We start from the raw sequence: 25,302 nt of genomic DNA, 5'->3' as shown, positions 1-25,302 counted from the left end.
CTCTCATTACCTGTTTTTCTACATTTCTTACAGATGCAGCACATCACGACTGTAACAACAATCATCAGATATCCAGCAGCAGCAGCAGAAGAGATCAACACTATGTACAATAAAGGTAGGCCTTGATCTGTAATGGACAAAATGGAATAGAATGTGTCTGATCTATAACAAAATCTGAGAGCAACTCAGTAAATTAACACTAATATCATCAGTGCTGACGTACCTTCACATGTGTGACAGAGTTGAGTGATGTTGAGATGTGTGGTCTGGTTGCTGATGGGATTGTTCAGCACACAGCTGTAGGTGTTTTTATCCTGATATTCCACCTCCAGAGGTAGAGAGAGACTGATGCTGAGATCACACACACTGATGCTGGACAATACACTGATTCCTTTGTACCAGGAGAGAGTCACATCACGCACATTCAACACTGAACACAGCAATGTACAATTTGATGATGATGATGATGAACAATCTCTGGTAATGTTAGGAGTGATGGGATGAGCTGGAAAACATGAGAGAATAAATAGAAATATATTAAATGATTAAACATTTCAATATGTAAATAGTTAAAGGAACATTCAGAGTTCAGTATGAGTTAAGCTCAGTCAACAGCATTTGTGATGCATGATGTTGATGACTTCAAAAATATTTCCACTTGTCGAGCAGAAAAGCAAAAATCTGGGTTATAGACTGAGACTTTTAAATTGGAAGTAAAGGGAGTCAATCTGTACACGTTAAAATACTCACAACACAAAACACTAAACGGATTGTCGATTAAGCTTAACTTGTACTAAACCCCAAATATCCCTTTAATAATACATGAACGTTTTAACAAACATCTCTACTCACCATATACAGAAACACTAAATGTTTTTGATGACAGTTTTGCTCCACTCATCTTTACTTCATAGAGCCCAGTATGTAAAGTTGTGATGTTTGTGATGGTCAGAGATCCAGTTTGATTGTCCAGCTTCAGTCTGTCTCTGAATCTCCCATCAAGAACATCATCAGATGTGGAGGAGATTCCAGCAGGTCTACTGATTTCAGCTATCAGAGAGTTTTTAACTCCAAATTTCCACAGTATATCATCGTCTTCATGTATTTTAACATCAGTGTTTAGAGTAACAGAATCTCCCTCCATCACTGACACTGAATCACCAAACACACCTGAAGAACATGAACAGATGTTCCTCAGATTAATGGTCATGTTGGTTTACTAAGCATCAAATCAGCTGTTGTCAGTAACTTTTAAAAGTGAACTGAAAGAACAGGATCAGAGACATAAAAGAGATTGAAAGGTGACATACAGACTGTCAAAATGTTTGTTTATTTTTTATGTGTTTTAAAGCTATATGCTTGTAGAGCAATTTGAAGGTAAATGAAAATTTAATTACAGTAAAACTACAAGTTTAATTCTACTACACACTTTCAATAGTTTAATATTTTTATATTCGGCTCATTATAACACACTCACAGAGACCTGAATCCAAAGTAGATCTCACAATAATATATATTTGATTTAATTTATGTTACAAGAAGTGCAAATGAAAATACTCTTAACTATTATAAACTGTAGCAGCAGCATTATTACTGAGAAACGGACAGAAATTAGGCCATACAAATATATTTGTTACTTACTTATCAGACGGCAGCAGCACAAACAGAACAAAACAAGCATGTGAAACATTGTCTTCAATTGTTCAGTGAAACGGCTTACCTAAAAAGACTATCTACTGATAACCATCATCTGGTATGTGAATACTCTCACGGTTTGACTTTCGTATTTCACACACACACACACACACACACACACACACACACACACACACACACACACACACACACACACACACACGCACACACACACGCACACACACACACACACACACACACACACACACACACACACACACACACACTGAATGTGTGTTAAGAACCTATATATGAATCATATAACTGTTCTTCTGACATTTGTTAAGACTTAAAATGTTCTTTATATGGCAAAACAATCTTTATCAAATGGAAAACATTTGTTTAATTTAACACTGATAGTTTCTGAAAGGTAGTTTCTGAAAAAGTAGAAATTGAATATTGCGTAAATATTGGATTATTCAACATAAGTTTCATGGTATAATAAATCTTATGGATTTTAAAATGGTTTTATAATCATAGACCATCCACCATCTCACATGGTTGCCAGTCATATTAAAGTGTGCCACGAGCAGCTTAGCTTCAAACTGAAACCTGCAGTGGTTGTTCTTCAGCAATCTGGTGTGACATCTTTGACAAAGATCTTGTGCATCACAGTGGCCATTTTTTTATCTGTGTTTAATTTGTATGTTAAGGTTTTCTTCTCGTGCTGTGGTTTTAAACCTCATAGTCTGACTTATTTCCTACAAAGAACAGAAAAGAGAATGCATATAAAATATCTGACACATTAGCAGTAGCTACTAAACAATTAACTTTTATGTTGTCACGTGTGATTGCTTTACAAACAAACTTTAATAAAATAAATCAAACAGGAAACACACAGGAGCTCACAAGGAAACAATAGAAACAACCATGTAAAACAACGATGACACCGAACAAAGGACTGTGGGAACAGAAGGCTTAAAGCGGTGGTTGATTATAATTTCACTTTTTTAACTTTAGTTAGTGAGTAATATTGCTGTTTGCGCATAACAACATCTGCAAAGTTACAACACTCAAAGTTCAAAGCCAAGAAAGATATTTGCTTTTAAATAAATATTTTTTCTACACTAGACTACACAACATTCCTCCCGGGCTAGTGACACCACTAACCCTAAAAATTACATAAACCCCGCCCCCTGGAACAGCAGTCCATGTTGAGAAGAGGAAGAGTTGTTGTAGTTGAGCACATTTGTGAGTCTGCTAAAGCTGTCGCATCCATCTTTTTACATGCAATATAGTACATAACACAAATGCAATAGCATGTCACTCTGTATGCATCTTACAACAGTACCCACATGATCAATTTTATAGATTATCATGACAGACTATGCTTCAAAGATTTGAAGATCACATCAGCAACATAAAATCACCAACCAACCATTCAGAAACGTCCTATTGCATTCTACATGTTGTCATGAGTCTCTCCATCATTGTCCCTCTCCAGTTTAAACATAAAAGGCAGTTTAAACATTTCTGACATTTTAGTGCTTGTCTGCGTCGGAGCTGCTGATACACACTAGCTGTTGAAGCTCCGCCCTCCATTCCGGAAGCAGCAGCTCATTTACTTCATTTAATTTACGTTTTTACTGACCCTCAAAAAGGGACAATTTTATTATTCTATAAAAAATATCTGTGGGGTATTTAGAGCTAAAACTTCACATACACGCTCTGGGGACAACATAAACTTATTTTACATAGAGTAAAAAGGGGCATTATACCACCCCTTTAAATACACAGGGAGTAATCAACAGAACTAGAAACAGGTGCGTAACAATCAGTAACATATAAACTTATTAGGAAAACAGATGGGCAGTCAGGCAAGGAAAACCAAAACTAAAACACAAACAAACCAAACATGCAGGCCCGGGGTGGGTAATCGGGAGAATCAGGAGAATTCCCGGTGGGCCGCTTCACTTTTGGGCCGGTCGAGGATTATTATTTTTTTTTTCACATTTGTCACGTTAGTTACATTAGGCTACACACGTTCCGCATTCTGACACCGCAGTGCGCAGCCTCTGCATGGGTTGTACCATGTGAGGGAGTTCTCCCCTCCCCTCCTATAGAGTTGGTTGGGTCCATAGCCCGTCCTTTCCAAAACGTTTTCTCAGGTAGGCTACCGCGGCACCGCCGGCGCCTACCGATAGCTGGGCCGGCCCTACCGTAACGGTACGCGTCAGGGAGGATGGATGGGAGGAAGAGGCCAGGAGGTATGGAAGCTTGTTTCCGCCACAGAATAAAACATTTTAAAAGATAATTGCGACTTTTTATCTCACAATTGCGAGTTTACATCTCGCAATTCTGTCATTATTTCTCAGAATTGCGAGATATAAAGTCAGAATTGCGTGAAATAAAGTCGCAATTGCGTGTTATAAAGTCAGAATTGCGAGATATGAAGTCAGAATTGCGTGAAATAAAGTCGCAATTGCGTGTTATAAAGTCAGAATTGCGAGATATGAAGTCAGAATTGCGTGAAATAAAGTCGCAATTGCGTGTTATAAAGTCAGAATTGCGAGATATGGGGCCCTATTTTAACGATCTGAAACGCAAGTGTCAAAGCGCAAAGCGCAAGTAACTTTGTGGGCGGGTCTCGGCACTGTTGCTATTTTCCCGGCGGGATAAATGACTCTTGCGCCAGGCGCAAATCTAAAAGGGGTTGGTCTGGAGTAGCTTCATTATTCATAGGTGTGGTTTGGGCGTAACGTGAAATAAACCAATCAGAGCGTCATCCAACATTCCCTTTAAAAGCAGGTGCGCAAGTTCCTTTATGGATTGCTATTATTATGGCGGATTTACCAGGCGCACGCCTGGAGCGGTTCACAGCCGAGGACACTGATGTTCTTGTAAGAGCAGTGAAAGACAGAGAAGTTATGTTGTATGGGGATGGGAGAAACCCACCCAAATCAGCGTCGGTTAAACAGGCGTGGGAGGAAATAGCCACAATTGTTTCATCAGCTGGCATCCCCAGGACGTCGCACCAGTGCCGCAAGCGCTACAATGATATCAGAAGACGGGGGAAGTCCAAGCTTGCCAGCATCAATCGGGCACGCCGTGTAACGGGAGGTGGATCTGCCTCTACTCAGGACCTGACGCCAGCAGAGGACATCGCTGCGTCCACCCTCACCGCTGAAAGCGTTGAAGGATTTGGGGGCTTTGAAATCGGCACCCAACCAGAAACGCAAGCAGTCCAACCCCAAGGTACACAAGTTCACATACATTAAGGTTTCTTATGAAAATATTTTAATCGTTATTTACATGAAAAAAATGTAACGCAGCCACACAATAAATAAAAACAATGTAACAGCTTCGCAGGAAGACCCTGGCCTCGCGAGCCGTGCGCACGGGCCATCTGAGGAGAGAACAGCGCAACCATCAATGTCCAGACCCACTACACGCCGTGGCAGCATCGCTAGACCGGAGGACCACCCATTCCTGCAGCTCCAGCAAACCGGATTTGAAATGCTGGAGCGGGAGCTGTCTGGGATGCGGCAAAGTGTGAATGACCGTCTTGACCGGATGGCGATGTTGCTGCGGCCTCTCGGGTGCATCTCCTCAAGCCTGGAGAGGATTGCTGCAGCCATGGAGCGTGGCCCTTCAAGTGCACCACCACCTCCGGTTGTGCCTCTTCCTCCTCCTGTTGTGCCTCTTCCTCCTTCCCCCACTCCATCTCCGTCCACCCGTTCCACCAGGCGCACATCGCGCAATGCCATTCCCGGACCCTCAGGTGTCCAATCCCGCCGTGGCGCGCGTCGCAAAACTACCAGAGGAGGGAAAAAGAAATAAAGTTTTTCTGATTAAATATTTTTAACCTCATTTTCCTTTCTTTTTTTCTTTTTCTTTTCTTTTTTTCTTTTTAATTACTGTTTGCTATTGATTTTTCTTTTTGACAAAATATAATGAAATGTCACAAATAAATAGCCTACTTTTGAATGTTTTGGACTCGTTCTCTCTGAATCACGAGTATGGTTATATTTTTGCAATGTAGTATAACATTAGACCGAGATAACTTTGCTTACCTCACTATAGACGATGCAGCAGCTCTTCTGCCAAATAAGCTCTCCTCTCCCTTGCTGCTGCAGGGGCATTTGGGTTAAGTGGCATCGGCACATGCAGTTCACCATCACGTCTCCTTAAGTCCTCTAATATTTCCTCATCTATGTCAACAACACAACCTTGATTTATGGAAATGTTGTGTAAAACACAACACGCCACAAAGAATGCTGCGACTTTTTGAGGACTGTACTGTAAAGTGCCTCCTGATCTATCCAAACACCTGAAGCGCATTTTCAGTATGCCGAACGTTCGTTCAATTACACTGCGTGTTTGTGTGTGTTTTCAATTAAACTGCATTTCACGAATTGTTGCTGGCATCAAAAATGGTGTCATCAGCCATGTCTTTAACGGATACCCGTTGTCCCCTAACAGCCACCCATCCAACGGGGGATTCCCCTCGAAGATGGCAGGAATGGCAGAGTTTGCCAGTATGAATGAGTCGTGGCTCGAGCCAGGATAATTCGCAAAGACATGGGTGATTTTACTATAAGCATCGCAAATGACTTGTACGTTGATTGAATAGGTTCCCTTGCGGTTGATGTATACAAGTGCGTTATCTGATGGGGCACGTAGCTGCACATGGGTGCAGTCTATAACACCAAGGACACCAGGGAACCCATACTTCGCACAAAATGCCTGCTTTGCTCTTTCCTGGCTGTCAGGTGTGACGGGGAATTTGATGTATTCCCCAGCATGTCGGACTAGACCTGATGTAACTGCATGTATAGCCGAACTTATGGCAGATTGTGAAATGCCTCCAATGGAGCTAAGGGGGTGCTGGAACGACCCAGATGCATAGAAATGCAATGCCGCTGTAACCTTTACTGCAACGGGGAAGGCATAGGGACAGGGTGCATCAGTCCCCAGCTCATCTGCCAGGAGATGGCAGATGTCTGTCACAGCCTGGCGGGTCAGGCGTAGCTTACGTATGCATTCCTCCTCACTGAGGGAGAGATAGGTCTGTCTGGGCCGGTATACCCTCTCCCTCCGGCGTCTAATTCTTTGTGCCAAGACATACTCCATCTCACTATGCAAAAGAAAAAAATATGAGCAAGCTCAACTTAACTGGTAAGTTGAAGACTAAGGTTTTTAATGTACTTACATTATGGTAAAGGTGATTTCACAGTCTTCCGATTTTTTTTTCCCCTGGTTCTTGACGGACAAACCAATTTGTCAGATGTCCTTATATACATATGTCTTGCCACTATTGGGCAAACAGGTCTGATCCTTAATTACTACAATTAGCCTGAAAAATTTGTAAGCAAGATTTATGCCTATTTTTTCACATCTTCGTGCACACCACAATGATTTCCGTCATCTCATGTCATGTGATAATATTTTTTTATTGTAACAATTTATGATTTGCAAAAATAACTGTTGCATCTGTGTAGATTACATAAGCAAAGTGTATGCGCGTTGTGCACGCTATACATTATGGTCAAGCATGCGCCCTTAAAATAGCATAATGAACAACGCGCAACGCGCCACTGACTTTAGACTAGGTTTTTTCTGGTCAGTGGCGCAATTGTTTTATGGAACAGCAAAATAGCATGAGGGAACGTTTGCGCCGGAACACGCCTCCTCTTTGCGCTGAACCGCCCCGGGGAGCGCAAGTGTATTTCTTAGTTAACCGACGTGCTTCTGTGGAGGGAAAAGTCCGCTTTGCGCGGGTGCAAAATAGGAATGATACATGCGTCGGTGTACAAAGTCAATTGCGCTGGGTGCAGGATAGGGCCCCTGAAGTCAGAATTGCGTGAAATAAAGTCGCAATTGCGTGTTATAAAGTCAGAATTGCAATATATAAAGTCAGAATTGTGTGAAATAAAGTCACAATTGCTTCTTATAAAGTCTTAGTGAATTATTATTTAACCTTTACGTTATTTGTTGAACCATGGCATTAATACAAACTACACAATAGTAAGAGGTGAACTGTTGCTTCATTTCAAAAAGTGCTAATATTTGGAGTTCCACCATGGAAAAAGTGGGCCGGTCTTAGGCCTGAAACTCCCGGGCTGAAAAGTGGCCCCACTCCGGCCCTGCAAACATGTATCTTACTTTACACCCCCGTCCTTAGGAAAGCATGTCCTCGCGTTGTAACGCTAAAAAAGGGATGGAGGGTGGGGGCTCTGGAGGCGAACGAAGAGCTAACCTCCATGGTGGAGATGATGGAGGGAGGTGACAGGAGGAGACTGCCTTCACATACGGTCCGAGCAGAACCTGGCGACCGAGCGACAGAGGTGGAGATGGGAAAAGTGGAGATCCAGACAGAGCCGAGGAGATGATGAAACCAGGCAACATCGAAGGACCTGGAGGCCAAGGTGGAACCGTGGTGACGAGAGGCTGAGATGGAGTCAGGGTGCTGGAGGACTGAGGCAGAGCTGTTAGGACCGAGGACCAAGCTGGGGTTGGAGGAAAGGGGGAGCCCGACAGAGCCAAAGAGGTAGAGGGATGAGGCGTACCGGAAGGCTTGGAAGTCTGTGGCATAGGCAGAGCAACAACTGACCAAGGTGCAGCCGAAGGAACGGGGGAGCCCAGTGGAGCCGTAAGAACTAATGTCCCAGGTGGAGCTAGGGTGACCAGACTTCCCGAAAAATTCGGGACAGTCCCGAAATCTAAGCTGTTATCCTGAATCCGGCCCTAATTATACTAAAGCAAAATCTTGAGTAGTTATTATCTGAGAAAACATTAAAAACTGTCCGTGGTGGTTGAGTCGTCCTGCAGCCAGCCCCCGCCGGCTGCTCATTGGCTGCAGCATCTTTTTTTTTTTTTTTTTTAGTTCTACAAAGATAACGTAGGCGCGAATTATATGCATTGATAAGAGAGCGCAAGTTGCAGCAGCTGCGAGGACAGTGAATGTGCAGGCAACCAGTCGTAAAGAGTGATTGGTCGCGGCACTGTGTACAAAAAAATACTTCGGCCTAATGTCTGATGTTGGGTTACACAAAGTAAATCATCTACACAATTATTTAGTTTCCTTATTTAATGGCCGACAGTTTAGTTGTAATAATAATTTTGGCATAAGGCTTATTAGCGTTAGGCTATAGCCTGAAAGGTCTGATTTACGCACTGTTACAGTCATTGTTTTTTGTTGTTTTTTTCACAATGACATTTGAGTTCATGATTTTAATGTTGTTGGGTTTTTTTTGTGGCAGACAAGACTAATGACAGACTGTTGATCTTTGAATGAAAATATGTTTGTTTCAGGTTTGAAATTCATTATCTTTTATTATAGGCTATGTAGTCTAATATCATAGTAGTCCTAGCCCACCGCACTAACAGAGCAATCACCAGGGTTTGTTTTATCTGACTAAACCAAGCCAGTCTGACCATCAAGTGTGAACACACCATATTGGATATGAGTCCCTTTTAAAAGAATGTAAGATGGTCATTTAAAAAAAAAAAAAAAAAAAAAAAAAAAAATCAGATAGCCTGTAGTCAATAAATCGGAATTGGGCATCAAGTCAGCGTAAATATGCTAATCAAATGAGGTCATAGGTGTATATTTGGGAACTTCTTCGCCATTACATGTGCTCAAAAAAACAATAGTGGTATTGAATAACCCTATCTAAATAAACTTGATTTTTTTGAGACCCAACAAAAAAATGGATGGAAACCACTTTCGGATGGGATTAACAAATGTAATTTGAACGTCTTGTTCATAATATTAATTTTCATATGAAAGTCCCAGAACCTGAATTGCACGAACGTTATATCCGCCTTAGATCTTGTCTGATACTACAGTAGCTACTGTATACTTTTCCTCCCCTCACCGCCTACTCGCGCGCCCACATTTCTCCGACGATCCACTGACAGGACGATCACTCAGTAGTCAGTAGCCTTTAGCCTATACAATCTCTAAGTCTTTCATGACAAAACACCAAAGAAGCGAGCGTGCTTGACGTGTCGTTTATGATGTAGCCTACGCTTTGGTTATTCAGCGGCACACCAATAAATAACTTTAACTTGGGTGCCGTCGACAGAGTAGGAAATAACGCTTTGTATTTATAGAGAATCCGCATTCATTTCAGTGAAAAAGTGCTGAAAATGAATGTCTTTGTTCTGCTCACATTGAGTGCATTCATCGTTCCTGGTAAGACATCACTTTCACTTAGCCTATAGTAAACGATAAACAAATGGCGCTTGTCATGCATCATTTTAGTACGTTAACAGATTGTAAATCACTTTTTTTTTTTCTAAACTATTGCTGTTTTAGCTAAGAATTTAGGATGAAATCGTTATAGTTTTAGACATTTTAGAAAGTTATGTTTTGTGCAGAGACAAAAAAGTACAGCGTTTAAACCTAAAGTTTTATAGGCAGTAGTAGTATGATATATTCATCATGGAAGTCTATAATGATCTCTACTTGAATATAGAAATGCACAAATATAGTATGTGTGAGGATATGAATCAGGATTGGTTGTATGATTTTAGTTAAGGTCGTTCATGAGACTGCATGTGAACCATTATGTTTGTCTGAAGAGTGAATGAATCAATGATGTTCCTCTGCTGTATGTTTGCATGTGATACATTATGAATCCAGACAATTTTTTTGATCTGTAGAAAAGAAAAAAAGAAAAGAAACATTTCATGGAACTTTGTCCTTCAGTTTGGTTTACTCAAAAGTGATTTATAATGAACTGTTAATTTATTCTCTAGGTTCGTATGATGTTGATAAAGATGTGTCAGTAATGGAGGGAGATTCAGTCACTCTAAACACTGGATTTATAAAAGGCCAACAAGAACGAATTAAATGGTATTTTCTTGACAGTCGCATCGCTGAAATCACTGGAGATCAGAGTAAGATCTGTACAGATGATCAGTGTAAAGAGAGATTCAGTGACAGACTGAAGCTGGATCATCAGACTGGATCTCTGATCATCATGAACATCAGAAACACAGACTCTGGAGAATATAAACTACTGATCAACAGCGGCAGCACAGAAAAAATCTTTAATGTCACTGTTCGTGGTGAGTCATTTAGTGGATGCTTAAAAGCCAGTTAAGGTTTGAATTGCATCCTTGTTATTTATTGCAGAGACATTCAAGACAAATGCATTCAAGTACAGTATATGTATAGATGTCATTAAAAACATAATTGATGTTAGAGTGGAATTTGTAGAGTTAAGGTCATTAAACAGTTCAGTTTGATTTAAAATGAAATAATTTCCATTGGTGAGTTTTTAGTGTTTCGTGTTGGTTTATGTTTCAGGTGTTCGTGCTGCTGAACTAGATAAAATGAAGAAAAAGGAGGGAGAATCTGTCACTTTAGATCCTGGTTTAGTAAAAAACCCAAATGATGTGACAATGTGGTATTTTAATGACATTCTAATTGTTGAAATCACTGGAGATCAGAGTAAGACCTGTACAGATGTTCAGTGTGATGTTCTTGACGGGAGATTCAGAGACAGACTGAAGCTGGATCATCAGACTGGATCTCTGACCATCACAAACACCTCAACTGAAGACTCTGGAGAATATAAACTACTGATCAACAACAGCAGATTCAGCATCATTAGGAGCTTCAGTGTTTCTGTCACTGGTGAGTCTTAGTTGGTCATTCAATGCATTTTCCATTGCAATTTTAGAAAACAGTTAAAATATTTTTAAGTTGCTTTGAGTTAGTATTACATAATTGAGATGAGATCATCTCTATCACCTTCACATGTGTGAAGTTACAAATGATCATCTTGACACTTAGATGTGTTGTAGGGTTGTTTCTGACACGTGAGATCTGAACAAGACAAGCTTCCAAACTTTATCACAAAGCTTGTAGATTTCATTTTAAACTCATAGTTCCGATGGCCAAACACATACATGACTAGTTTCCTCCTGCACATGTCCTGACACGGTCAAAAAATGTGCTTCCCTCCATTACAAACCTGACTTGTCTTACTTTCTGGTTAATTAAACCATGGCTTGTAGCTTTAAAAAATACTTGTGCTCAGTTTAAAAGGATGTTTGCCGATTTGATCTAGCTTAGTATTTGTAACAGTGTCATTAGTATATGTAAACGAACAATGTTTACACTTTCTTCATGTTACCTGTTACAAGATCTCGTATTACGGCATTTTTGCCAAACAGGTTGGTTAATGGTTGTTTAAGTTCCATGCATTTTTGGCAAATGTGCTACAGTCCTATCTGTATTTTCTATATATGTAGCACTTATTTAAAAAAAAAAAACAAAAAAAAAAACAATCACTGTGGCTTGAACCACTCGGTGAATCCAGTCATATTTTTCTTTACCGACACTCTTTATGACCCATAGAAAAACATTTTCCACGGCACTTTCCTGTTGTTAAATGTTATCCCAATATTTCAAAAGTGGCTTATAATGAGATGTTCATTTCTTCTTCAGGTGCGTCTGGTGCTGATGAAGACAGAGTGTCAGTGATGGAGGGAGATTCAGTCACTCTAAACACTGGTGTTGAAATGAACCAACAAGACAGAGTTAGATGGTATTTTAATAGCAATCGTATAGCTGAAATCATGAAAGATCAGATTAAGATCTGCACAGATGTTCAGTGTAAAGAGAGATTCAGAGACAGACTGAAGCTGGATCATCAGACTGGATCTCTGACCATCACAAACACCAGAAACACAGACTCTGGAGAATATCAGCTATCGTTGAACAGCCGAAACAGTGGCACGAACTTCAATGTTACTGTCAATGGTGAGTCTTTAAATATGTTTTATACGTTTTATATATATTGTGTTCATTTGTATTATAGCAGTGACAGTCAGAGTGACAAAAATCATAATTGGGTATTCCCTTTGCTGATGTAATCATGGTAATAAATATTCATTATTAGAATTCACATTTTCAAAATTCAAATGATGTCAGTGTAAATAGATATTGATACTATTTGCATCAGGTTTAAATAGCAACATTAGCATCTTGTTACACTAAGTGAAAACAGTGAGAAATGCTGTGCATGCAATGTGTTAAGGTAATATGCTATTTATACTTAAGGTTACATTTCTGAGCAATAGTGGGAGTTAAAGAACACCTGTTCTGCTTTTGTCCCAAGTTCAACTTTCTTTAGTGTGTAATGTTGCTGTCTGGGCATGAAAAATGTCTGCAAAGTCCCAAAGCAAGTCCCTCCAAAGGGCGACTGTAATAGAAGGAAAGAAAGAATAAAGTCAAAACAGTGATGCTACTGCGGTGATCACTGGAATTTCAGGAGTGTGTCATGAAACAATAATTCAGCAGATTTACTTCCTGTTGTCATTCTGGAATGAATCTGTGCTACTGTTAACATCAGCCATATGAAGGCATCTCAGACATTACAAATATTTGATTCAGGTGTGTTTTGTTGTCTTGTTTCAGTATCCTGCCAACAGAGAGCAATTTGTTCAGCTTTTAGGCGCAGCCTTTGTTGTTTATAATGAGTCAGTGAACAAAACTCTTCTGTGCAGTTTAAACAAGTCTGATTCGCTGTTGTGATCTTGTCTGTGATTGGTTACAGTGATCAGCAATGCAAAAACTGTTGTTAATGAAATGCTGTTGAAACAGAAGTGCATCTGGTAAACAGCCGTAATTGTGGCTGTTAATTTACATAAACTATATATATATATATATATATATATATATATATATATATATATATATATATATATATATAGACACTTTAAAAGCATATTTGCAGTTAAAGTGGAATGTTTATCATTATCTCAGTTGGCATCATTATAAAAAGATGCATTTTTATCTTGATGAAGATTACATAATCTAATGCTGTCTCAGATCACCTTTTCACCTCATTTATCATCTGTTTAAATGAGGATTTGATGGGAAATTTCTATGTAAATTACAAAAACATGGATTAAAGTCATGTCAAGTCATGAAAAATCATCACTTTCATATCCACGGTGTAAATTTTTTCCTCCCCACACAAAAAGATCCTCCAATCATCTGTTGGTTTGTGTTTCAGGTGTTTCTGCTGCTGAACGAGATGAAGTGAAGAGAAAGTCAGTGATGGAGGAAGAAAATGTCACTTTAGATCCTGGTGAAATTAAAATCACAAATGATGTGATGACGTGGTATTTTAATGACACTCTCATCGCTGAAATCACTGGAGATCAGAGTAAGATCTGTACAGATGTTCAGTGTAAAGAGAGATTCAGAGGCAGACTGAAGCTGGATCATCAGACTGGATCTCTGATCATCACAAACACCAGAAACACAGACTCTGGAGAATATAAACTACTGATCAACAGCAGCAGATTCAGCATCATTAGGAGCTTCAGTGTTTCTGTCACTGGTGAGTCTCATTTAATAATTCAGTGCATTTTCCCTTGAACAGTTTTAAAATACAGTTCAATATACTGTATTTACATCAACAAAGGTAAATGTTTTCAGTGTGGCCTTTTTGAAAAATAGAGCTTCGGCTCAATATCAAAATATAATTCAGATAATCTCTATCATCTTCAAAACAAACTTACAATTTTGAAGTCTGTTGTTAATTGCATGAAAAGTGCGTAATATCAGTCAGTTTTCCTGTGAACATTGTTTCCTGATGATCTAACAGTGCTGTGATGCTGTTTTAACTACTGTTGTTAAAAAAAAAAAACCTCCAGAAGATGCAATTTATCCGTAAAAATAAATCAGTATCATAAAATTGATTACCAAAGTAGAAAGGTGTAAATGTCAGTCAGAAGAATTGGTAGAGTTGATTATCAATTGATCTCTAGTAATAAAGTGTGTCTGTCTTTAGCTCCTCCAGATTCAGGTCTGTCTTCAGCTGTTACAGCAGGAACACGTGCTGCTGCTAGAATAGGAATATGTGCTGCTGTTGTTCTGCTGGTGGCAGCTGCTGTGATTTACTGTCTCCTCAAAAAACCAAAAGGCAAGTATTACATACAGCTGATTGTTCAAAATATATGAGATTTATTGCACAAAAAGAATCTTTAAAAATATGTATACTATGTATTTTTGTTCTAAATGACCAAAGTAAGAGTTTGTTGTTATAGATCAAACAGGAAACAGGACACAGCGAGATGATCATCATCAGGTGAGATACCGTGAGCTCTGAATCTGTCTGCAAAACACTGTGAATACTACAGATTCAGATCTGTGAGAACTGTCATCGGTGTGTATCTGTTTGAGTTTAGAAATCATTTTATAGAAACAATAACTGACTTCTTTAAGAGAAGCTGTTCTTGTGTTGTTTTACTTCAGAATGAAGAACAGGGTCTTTACATTCACAAACATCAGAGAGAAAAACACTTTTCTGTGTTTGTGTGACTGAATCATCAATCCTGAACATTTGCTTTACCTTCTGTGAATCTGCTTCTGTCTTTCAGGAGGATGATGTTAGAGAACCAGTGTCCCTTAATCAGAGGACTTAGACTCCACAGAAGGATGATGATAATGAAACTGAGACTGCACTGATGGAGGATGATAATGTGACATCTCCTAGTGAGACTTGAGACTTCTGGGATTTCACAGTAACATTATTTATTATTTTAATTTTAATTATTTTAACTGAAAGGGACCATAAAGAGAAATTGGGAAGTGGAAGATGCCAATAGTAGTCAATAGCAGTCAAATATCACTGTTCACTAAATTTCTACTCAATACCAATTTTGAACACAGCAACCCATCACCAGCAGTGAAACCAAGAGTTCTCGAGGATTTCCATTGTGTAACTGGAGGGATTATTACAGTTACTAAATGATCCAGACTCTCTTTCTTGACAGTGTTGCTGTTCCTTCAATCATTAGCAGCAGCATTTACACTGCAAGACATACAGTAGGAATCTTTACATGCACTTATATGTGTCAGTCAAAATGAATCCAAATTCAATTTCAAATTATTAAAGTTCTGCTTATATGAAGCCCAAATGTTACAATCCCATTCACATATTCTTTTACTTGTGCATGGACAGTTTTCACAGATGTGAGGACACCTTTCCACAGTTATTAACATCATAAATCTGCCAAAGTTTTATATATTTATAGAAGTCTAATCACTGTATAATTGCCGTTTTTGCCTTGATGACATATGATAAAAGAAAACTGACATGTATGTCATAAGTCTCCTCCACTTACAAGTTCATATGAACATAAACACATCACAGGACTCCACATGTACGCATGGTACTTTTGAATCAGATTGTGAAAATTCATCAGATTCAAGTACATGCTTAGTTTTCTACCTTTTGATCGGGTTATTTTAGATATACACCATCCAATCTAAATTTCTTTTGGATCCATTGAGGTGTGTACAGAAAGGTTTTGCAATCCAACTTAGCCATCAGTCCGATTATTGATTATTTGTGTGAATTTAAACATGATCTTGACATATTAAATGTTGTGTTTACATTAATTTATAACTGTCTGATTTGATTTGATTTGATTTGATAGACTTTATTACTCCACATGTACCACAATTCCTCCACATTACTCTGTGAAGACAAGATGGATATTTCTAGACTGTAAGAGCCAGTGAGCATCTGAAGGAAACTGTTGAACTGCACTGTGGATTGAGGTAGCTACAAAATGCCAAATATGTGTTTTTGTTATTTTATTGTTATATCTTATGTTTACTGGCTGCTTCTTAAGCCTTTTACTGGTGTTAAGCATTGGAATGGAGGTCACTGACAAAACAATGCTTTGTTATTATAGATTTCAGATGTGTGCTACTATGTGTTTTTCTTTGTAGAAAGAGATACATTCTTCCTTTTGTAAAGCATTTGAGATGCTGATTGTTTTTTAATGCCAAGTTTGTTTATTTCATGTGATGACGATGGAAACTTCACATTATCTGTCTATTTCCCTCCATTTCTTGTCTGTTTTGGTTTTTACAACATGTTAAACTGTGCTGTTTTAGTGTAATTTTATATAATTTAATTGAATTATTGTGTTTTGCTGATGTGTTTGTATACTGTGTGATGGAAATGATCGCCTGCTCTTGAACAGGACACAGGCAAGTACAGTGTGTGTGACCCCAGTTTAAATGTCATCTTAACAATGGAAAAGTCCTGTATTGTGTAAATCTCTCTTTCTTTCTTTCTCATGTTTATCAAAGCTGTTCAAATTCACTGTTCAAAGAGCTCAGCAACTGCTACTGAACAAGAAGAACAATAGGATTTAGAAATGTCATGGTGCCTATGTTTGTAGTACTAGTGCGCCAAACTCCTCAAAATCCTGAAACACGACCTCAGTGAGAGACATTAATGTGTGCCTTCGGCTCTAAGCGAAACATCTTCAGACTCTTTCTGTTTTCTTTAACTTTGCATTAGCCATAGTAAAAAGTTTAGCTTATATAAACACAATTTCAACTGCATGCTAGTCATGCAAACAGACACACTACTGACACACCAGTAATTCATGCAGAACCTGTTTGTCCACCAATAGATCAAACCACATTGTTGCACAGTAGTAAATAAATGAAACGTATATGATGAGTAGCCTATTTTGCATATATTTTGCACTAGAAAAATGCTTATTTTGTCTACATTACACACTACAGTCAAGGCAGCTTATTTTCACTTTAACTAGTGACCCAGACAGCAACATAGTGTCAGGCCGGAAATTTGTACTTTTTTTATTGCACTTTCTACCAATGATAAAACTTTGCTAGGTTATGTGTTGTGAAGGAGGGGCCTTGAGTTATTTTATGAAAACGGTTTATGATTAGGCCTATAGGTCTTTTCAAGTTGAGATTGAATGTAACGCATTACAGTGACGTTAAAATATGCATGTTAGGTATGGAAGTGGCAAATGTTGAGTTTTGATATAGGGTCACTAGGCTTGTTTTGCGCTATTTTTGATCGGCTTTTGGGCTGGTTTTGTTGCACAGATGCTGTCCAGTAGTGTGTTTAATGGTTTTAGCATGCCACTAATAAAAGGAAACCAATTACCAGTATAGTCCAACAATTTCCATTAAAACCATTACAATTCCCATTGTAATCATAAAAGAAATTTCAAATTCAGTTTGCATTCAAAAGAAAACAGATAAATTGCTTAGGCAAATGTTTTGTAGCAAAGCATGAGGTTGAATAATTAGATTTTTAGAAAAAGAGTACAAGTACCTGACTTAATGTATTAATGAAATAGATCTGACAATTTAACAAGAACCATCTGAACAAAGCATTTCACAAGCTATGAGAGAGAGGTCCGTTTCAGACAAATAGATTCATAAGATATTGACTTCTTTGATGCTGTGTTGTTGGTTTGAGTTTCAGGGGTGAGCGAGATCACACTCAAACCTGCACAGATGTTCAGTGCAAAAATGGTAAAAAGAGATTCAGAGACAGACTGTAGGTGAATCATAGGACTGGATCTCTGACCATCACAGACATGCGATTCACAGACTCTGGAGAATATAAACTACAGATCAACAGCAGCAGCAGTGAAAAGATCTTCAGTGTTTCTGTCACTGGTGAGTATCATTTGTCGTGCAGTAGCTACATTTTCCTATGCAGTTCAAAGTTTTTGTTTTCACTGTGGCCTGTTTGACAAATTCAGTCTTGACTCAATATTAACATGCACTTCAAATGACACATTTTTCACAACAAAAATGTGTTTTCAAGACTGAACTTCTTCTTGACATGAACAACACAATATTATTAGTCTTGGGCTGTGTCTGAAATATAGTATGAATGTAATCAGGAAGTACTCCAGATGGCGCCATTTATCATTTCACACAATATCACTCAACACTGAAGTAGAATGGTGTAATTATCAGTCTAAATATCGGAAAAAATCAGTATCGGTTGTATCTCTTGTAATAATGTCTGACCTTGCAGCTTCGAGTCTGTCCCCAGATACTGAAAGAGCAATATATGCCGGTGTTATTGATATTTATGTTGCTGTTTGTGTGGCTGCTATGATTGTGGCTGGAGCAGAACAGAATCACAAGTAGGCCTATTACATACAACCGATTTAACAAACAATATGTGATTTGATTGTACTAAAATATATTTTACTAATAAAAGGATGTGGAGTGAATTTTTATTCTAATCAACCAAAGTAATGTGTGTCTAATTGAGTTTGTGTTTATTGTTAAAACAGACATCAGGATAGGCCTACAGCACAATAATCAGGAGACTATATGTGCATACTATCAGAGATTTAGATCTTTTACATTGCAGAAACGCTTCTGAAATGGCATTTAGGTGTCTTTACATATACTGTTAAATGCTGCTCAGAGGTGGCATAAATGGATTTAAGGTATCTTTACACAGCCGAGTTAAGGTTGCACTGTGCCTGCTCAAATTTTTGTGTAAAGGCACAATGCAGCAAAAAAAAAGCCAGACTAAATTATGCCTGCTCTGACCCACCTAAGCCCTTTGTATAACAATGCAGTTCGAATTGCTGTGTATATGCATCTACGCCATCTCGAGCAGCATTAATCAGTCTGTGTTATGACAGCTAATTGCCACTTCAGAAGCGCTTCTGTGCCACCTTGTGGTTGAGGTGGGTCAGAACAGGCATAATTAAGTCAGGCCTTTATGCGGCATCATCATCCAGATTCTTCCTGAATATTTTGATTATTTTCATAATGCTTCAGACATGGAATTAAAAAAATGTTGATTTACTGCCGTACAGAAGATGATGTGGTGTAATACTTTGTTTGCGGGTGTTCTCAGGGCTTTATTCCAAAGATAACTTTAGGAATATAGCAATAAAACCCTCAGACAAGTTCTTATCCTCTTTTCTCTCTTTATTCACCCTTTCTCCTCCGCTCTCCTCTCTGTACCCCCGTCATAATAAAAGTCCTCACAATAACATTTTTTAACACAATTTAAATATACTGCTGAATTAACATTGAAATATTCAGATTTAACATCATAATTAATCTTTATAATGTGCTAACCTTTAACTCTTACAGTAGTGTATCAGACTGAAGATACTTTAAAAAGATATTTTTGTGTTTAAAGCTGCAGTAGGGAGCTTTTAGAAAACATTGACTTGGCCTGAAAATTTGAACAAGCACAGCTTACAGGTCACTCCCCCTCGCTCTCTGCTGCGCTACAGCCCTCCCTCCACAGCTCCTCCCCCACAACGAAGCCTGCAGTGAACGCGCAGGCTAGTAAGCAGGGCAATCGACAGCGGATAAACAGTTATCGCACATTCACTGGTAGAGACGAAACATCAACAATATGCTTTACATTGACTATAGCCTGCCCATACTTTGACTACAAACTTGGTCCTCAAATCATTACGTATTTTGCAATACATGTAATGTAACTTCATAACGTTGCACTCTTTCTATAAGTTATAAATAGCTAGCAAGATAATATAACGGTAACGTTACAGTATGTAAGTAATTATTCTTGCGATATGTAGGCCTAATGCTAAATAAGGTTTGCTAGTACATTATTTCAGCAACATGACAAGCCAGTGAATTAGCAGGTTTCAATTGTTGCTTTGCACAGTGCGTGACATTTTATCTATGCGGCTAGAGTTTTGACACTGAGTCAATGGGCTCCGAGCTCCGACGGGCTTGTTCCCAGCAAACACAGAACGTTGGCACAACGTAGCCAACCTTCTAACAACGTTTTAACAACATGGCCAAAAGGTTGCTATAACTACGTTGTGTGGTGAAGTTGTTACAGCATTGTCACAATGTTGACATTAAACCATCGTTCAGGGCAAGGGCGTAGATTTGGTTTGAACATTGGGGGGGTTGAAGTTTGGGTATGCCCCCTTTTCATGTGATCTTGGTATAAATATTGGGGGGGTTGTAATGCATAGATTTAAATAATGGGGGGGTTATCTCCCCCCAACCCCCCCACAAATTACGCCCCTGGTTCAGGGCCATTGCTTAAGGTTGTGCCTAGGGTGTCTTGACAACCACTGGACTACATAATGTACTCGTCACTGCCCAGAAGCGGGAAAATCAGCCTTTTAAATTCCAACCACCTGTTGTTGGGCTCATTGTGTTCTCATTTATCATCGAGCAAGGATATGTGAGTATTGCGTTTAGCCTAACAGTTACCTCAGCTATCAAACACAACCTACAGCTTTAATTTCTAATGTGATTAATGAAGCATCGCTCGCATTGTTTAGTTTTTCGTTTGATTTTTCCGCTATTTAGTCTCATTCGTTTCTTTGCTCCTCTGGATTTGTGGATATGTTTCCCCGGTGACACCTGCTCGACTACTGTCTGCCATACAGACCCGGTTTTGTTCATTAAATGTTCTGATCTGCCTTTGCTTTTCATGTTTTATTTATTATACTTAAAATAAATGTGTATTTGTTTATTTCTTTCTTTTTTTTCACAAATGTATAACTTTTGGAAGTGCAATTTGATTATATGCAATTTTAATAAAGTTGAATTAACGAAACCTTCTGTCATTTTTACTCTTTAAAGTGTAGGCTACACTTGCAGGTGTTGATAGCCCCATTAAATAATATAGATAAACAATAAACGATAAAAAGTATATAATTATCTAACAAAATACACCATATCAAATGTTGTCAGAACGTCGTCTCTTAGGGCCCGTCCACACGGAGACGCGTTTCGCTGTATACGTATAAATTTTTTATCGTATTGCCGTTTCGTCCACACGGATCCGGCGTTTTGGGAGACTGAAACCGCTATTTTTTTAAACCGGGTCCCAAAGTGGATAAATCTGAAAACGACACCCTCGCGGTTTCGTGTGTACAGCCAATCCGTATATTTTGTGAAACGATGATGTCATCACATCACGTGTCGTCTGTATCACGAGTAACAGCAACAACAATAATGGCGGACTTATATGATTGTATTCGTGCTGCAGAAGCTACTTTTTTTTTTTTTTTTTTTTTTTTTTTTTTTTTTTTTCTTGTTATGAAACTATTATTTTTTTTTTTTTTTTTTTTTTTTTTTTTTTTTTTTCTTTATTGAGATAACAGAAAGGGGGGAATACAGAGACATTTGAATCCGTAAAACAAAAAGATTAAAATTCTACATCTTACATCACATATCAATCATGTTACTAATACATTAAGTATTCTTTTCAACAGTTTAGATGTTTTTAGAGCTTTTCGATTGTTTTGTATTGAAGTTAGAGAGTCATAAAAATTCTTCAGATCAATGGAAAATAGTCTACCATTTGGTACAGTCGACATACATCTTGCTTTATGTATATGATATTTTCCAAATAGAATGAGAAGTTTAATTATTTTATCCATTTCTAATAAGCCAGTATCACAATCCATAAACAAGACCATTACATCAGTTATTGTAACAAACTTATAAAATAACTCAAAAATAAACCATGAAACTTGGGACCAAAATAATTTAGTATAGTTACAACTGAAAAATAAGTGTACAATTGTTTCATTTTCTTCTTTACAGAAACTGCATAATGGCGAAAACCCTTCTTTAAACTTACTAATAAAATCATTACATGGATAATATCGGTTTATTATTTTAAAGTGAGTTTCTTTGACTTTATTAGGAATTACATATTTATTTATATCGGACCACAAATTCTTAAAACCAAGGAAGTGGTAATCCTGTTTCCACTTTACCATTGCCTTAGGTGAAGAACTTTTTTCTTTGGTTAAAATTCTTCTAATATATATATTATTAAATTTTTTATCTCTAATGGAAAGGCCCCCAACAGTCAGACTAGGAAGAGAGCCAATTACAGGATTATACACCTTTTCGTTTTTTATAAGATAAAGTAGTTTCGGGGAGATACAATGAATAAGTTTAAAGTATTCTTTAGAAGACACATTTGTCCCAAGATAATTAACAAATTCGTTGTAATTATATAGGTCACCTGATTGATTTAACAAATCTGTAACAAAAATTAAACCTTTGTTAAACCAATCGTTCCAAAAAATGGTTTTGTTTTTGAATAATACATATTGGTTATTCCAAATAATACAGGAATGGGGAGAGAAATTGTGTTTGTAAATTAATTTCCATGTATTCAAAGCTTGTTTGTGAAAGTTAGACAACTTAATTGGGAGTTTAGTACATTTAAAATCACAAGCAAGTAGAAAATTAAGACCACCACATTCTTTGAAGACTAAATTGGGAATGAAAAACCATGGAAGGTTATTTTCACAAAGACAATGTTTGATCCAATTAATTTTAAATATATTATTGATAGTGTCAAAGTCTAAGGCATTTAGTCCTCCTTCTGATACGCTTCTAATTATGGTTTTCCTTTTAATATATTCTGTTTTGTTTCTCCAAATAAATTTAAATACGATTTTTTCAACTGCGGCACACATTTTAGAATCTACATAAAGAGATAACGCTGGATATACAATTCTGGAGATCCCTTCGGCCTTTGAAATCAATACACGACCATGAATAGATAAATTTCTTTGGAGCCAACAGTTAAAGATATTTCTTGTTTTTTGTATTCTTTGCAAAAAATTCTCTGTTAGTCTCTCTGTGTCTGACTTACTAATTACAATACCCAAGTATCTGACTGATTGCTTAACCTGTATTCCAGATATACTTGAGTCTTCAAGTTGGTGTACAGCCATTATCTCACTCTTAGATTGATTCACAGATAGACCTGATGCATCAGAGAACAATTTGAGTGCCTCCAAAATAACAGGGACCTGATCTTTGTTTTTCAAAAATAAACAAGTGTCATCAGCAAGTTGACTAATAGTTAAAGTGAAATCTCCCATCTCAATACCTTTGATTTGAGAGCAATGTAGAGTGTAAAGATTCAAAGTTTCGGCTACTACTAAAAATAAAAATGGGGAAATAGGGCATCCCTGTCTAATGCCTCTTTGGATAACAAAACGAGAAGATGTACCACTGGATAAAGAAACACTACTTGAAATATTTTTATAGAATGTGTGCACCATATTTGTAAAAGTTGGGCCAAAACCAAAATGATCAAGAGCTTGATACATAAAATTGTGCTCTACTGTATCGAAAGCCTTACAAAAATCTAAAAACAAAATAAGAGCTTCCTCATTTACCAAATCTGAATAATCTAAAAGGTCTAAGACCAGTCTAATATTGTTTGAAATTTTTCTTCCCTTCATAAATCCAGACTGTGTGACAGATATGATTTCCTCCAAACATGGTTTTAACCTATTGGCGTAAAGAGATGCTAACAATTTGTAATCCGAGTTAAGCAGTGTGATTGGGCGCCAGTTATCTAAATGCAAAACGTCTTTATTTGGTTTTGGAACTAGTGATATTACTCCCTGTTTCATAGATTCTGTAAGTTCTCCATTTGCTGCACACTCATTGAACACATTCAACATAAACTCTCTAATTTCTTCCCAAAAACATCTATAAAACTCAAACGGTAAACCATCGGGTCCTGGGCTTTTGTTAAAAGGTGTCTTTTTAACGATATCATCTAATTCTTTCAATGACATCTCCTCTTCACAAAGGTTTTTGCTGTTTATACTTATACTAGGAGTGTAAGGCTGTATCCTGTTAAAAAATAAATCACTTGAATCAGGATTAAAGGATGATGTATATAATTTTTGGTAAAAATCTGAAACAAATTTTGAAATTATTTTGTCATCTGATATAAGAGTGTTATCAATATACAAAGAGGAATTTTTTTTTAGTTCGGCTCGTTTTTTTTCCAAATTGAAGAAATATGCAGAGTTTTTTTCTCCGGCTTCTAGCCATTTGGCCCTAGATCTAATGAAGGCCCCTTTAGCCTTTTCTATATAAAAGGAGTCTAATTTTTCTCTTAATAAGTATAAACTTTCTTTCTCTGCATCATTTGGATTGGCAAGACAAGAAATGCGGTTAATTTCTTTCAATATAAATTCAAATTGTAATCCTTTTGATTTTAAAAGATCTTTACTAAATTTAATAGAAAACTTTCGACACTCATATTTAAACAATTCCCAGTTTAAGGTATGAGAAATATTAGTTAGTTTTTTTAAAGAATCAATTATGCCTTTAATACCCAAACAATAATCAGAATTATTTAATAAAGAGCTATTCAATTTCCAATATCCTGGTTTCCTAAATAAGTTATAATTGATGTCAGAAATTTCTAACTCGATACCTGCATGATCAGTTAAAGGTGCATTGGAAATAGAACAGGATTTAACAGAAGAAATCAGATTATCAGATATCAACCAAAAATCAATACGTGATTTTTGTGTCAAATCAGATTTAAACCAAGTGAAGGAAGGGGAAGAGTCATTATGTAAGAATCTATGAATATCTACCAACGAGAGACTGGAACATATATCACTAATTATTTTGTTAACAGTAGTAGTGCCATATTTTGGAGGAAATCTATCATAGCATAAATCAGGAGCCTCATTAAAGTCCCCGCCCATAATTAGTGACGTAGATGGGTATTTTGTTTTTAAAGAAAGTAATTTGGAGGATAAATCTGTAAAGAGACAACTATTAAGACTGGATCTGTTAAAGCCATAGATATTTGCTAAAACAACAATATTTTCCCCAAACTGGATAACAATAATTAACCACCTGCCTTCATTCGAACAAAGTGTTTCAAGTACAGTGTAATTAAAGTTCTGATTAAATAAAATCATAACCCCAGCAGAATTATTGGAACCATGACTATAGATAATTTTACTCCCCCACTGATTCGACCAGAAACTTTCGTCTTTCACAACTGAATGCGTTTCTTGTAAAAAATAGAC

At 37.5% G+C, this 25,302-nt stretch overlaps 3 protein-coding genes across 5 annotated transcripts in view; 1 reads left to right on the top strand and 2 right to left on the bottom strand.

The window, feature by feature from the left end:
• LOC309476142 (CD48 antigen-like) overlaps window positions 1-25,302 on the bottom strand; it is a 37,905-nt gene that overhangs the window by 3,412 nt on the left and 9,191 nt on the right. Inside the window, exons 3-4 of the mRNA XM_082139361.1 lie at window positions 224-505; window positions 11-127 (exon numbers count right to left, since the gene is read on the bottom strand). Coding sequence (XP_081995487.1) covers window positions 11-127; window positions 224-505 — 399 coding nt within the window. The remainder of the gene's footprint in view (window positions 1-10; window positions 128-223; window positions 506-25,302) is intronic.
• LOC309475939 (uncharacterized protein) lies at window positions 4,213-5,821 on the bottom strand. Its single transcript, XM_082138920.1, has 2 exons — window positions 5,709-5,821; window positions 4,213-5,449 (listed from the first exon to the last, which is right to left on the bottom strand). Exons 1-2 carry the CDS (start codon window positions 5,811-5,813, stop codon window positions 5,102-5,104), a joined length of 453 nt encoding a protein of 150 aa, XP_081995046.1. The 5' UTR covers window positions 5,814-5,821; the 3' UTR covers window positions 4,213-5,101.
• The window catches only part of LOC309476004 (uncharacterized protein), a 51,557-nt gene continuing 35,813 nt past the window's right edge, over window positions 9,559-25,302 (top strand). Inside the window, exons 1-8 of one of the 3 annotated variants that reach the window (XR_014197902.1) lie at window positions 9,559-9,835; window positions 10,402-10,713; window positions 10,955-11,284; window positions 12,101-12,415; window positions 13,674-14,003; window positions 14,457-14,753; window positions 15,046-15,147; window positions 16,157-16,387. Coding sequence is in view for 1 of the 3 variants with exons in the window: in XM_082139078.1 (XP_081995204.1) it covers window positions 9,790-9,835; window positions 10,402-10,713; window positions 10,955-11,284; window positions 12,101-12,415; window positions 13,674-14,003 (1,333 nt within the window). In the remaining 2 variants the exon portion in view is untranslated. Of the gene's footprint in view, window positions 9,836-10,401; window positions 10,714-10,954; window positions 11,285-12,100; window positions 12,416-13,673; window positions 14,004-14,456; window positions 14,754-15,045; window positions 16,071-16,156; window positions 16,388-25,302 lie in introns of those variants that run through there. The other 2 variants (XR_014197903.1, XM_082139078.1) reach the window with 2 other exon arrangements.

Source organism: Leuciscus leuciscus, assembly GCF_965113295.1.
Source record: "Leuciscus leuciscus genome assembly, chromosome: 15".
Taxonomy (NCBI): Eukaryota; Metazoa; Chordata; class Actinopteri; order Cypriniformes; family Leuciscidae; genus Leuciscus; species Leuciscus leuciscus.
This window is presented reverse-complemented; position numbering and strand designations above follow the sequence as displayed.

What these genes read in the sequence shown, in the direction of transcription:
- LOC309475939 (XM_082138920.1), bottom strand. Translation starts at nt 5,813, where the DNA reads ATGGTGAACTGCATGTGCCGATGCCACTTAACCCAAATGCCCCTGCAG. An exon ending in GCTGCATCGTCTATAGTGAG is followed by an intron (nt 5,450 to 5,708) that starts GTAAGCAAAGTT and finishes CTCCTCTGGTAG; the next exon opens with TTTTGCGACGCGCGCCACGG.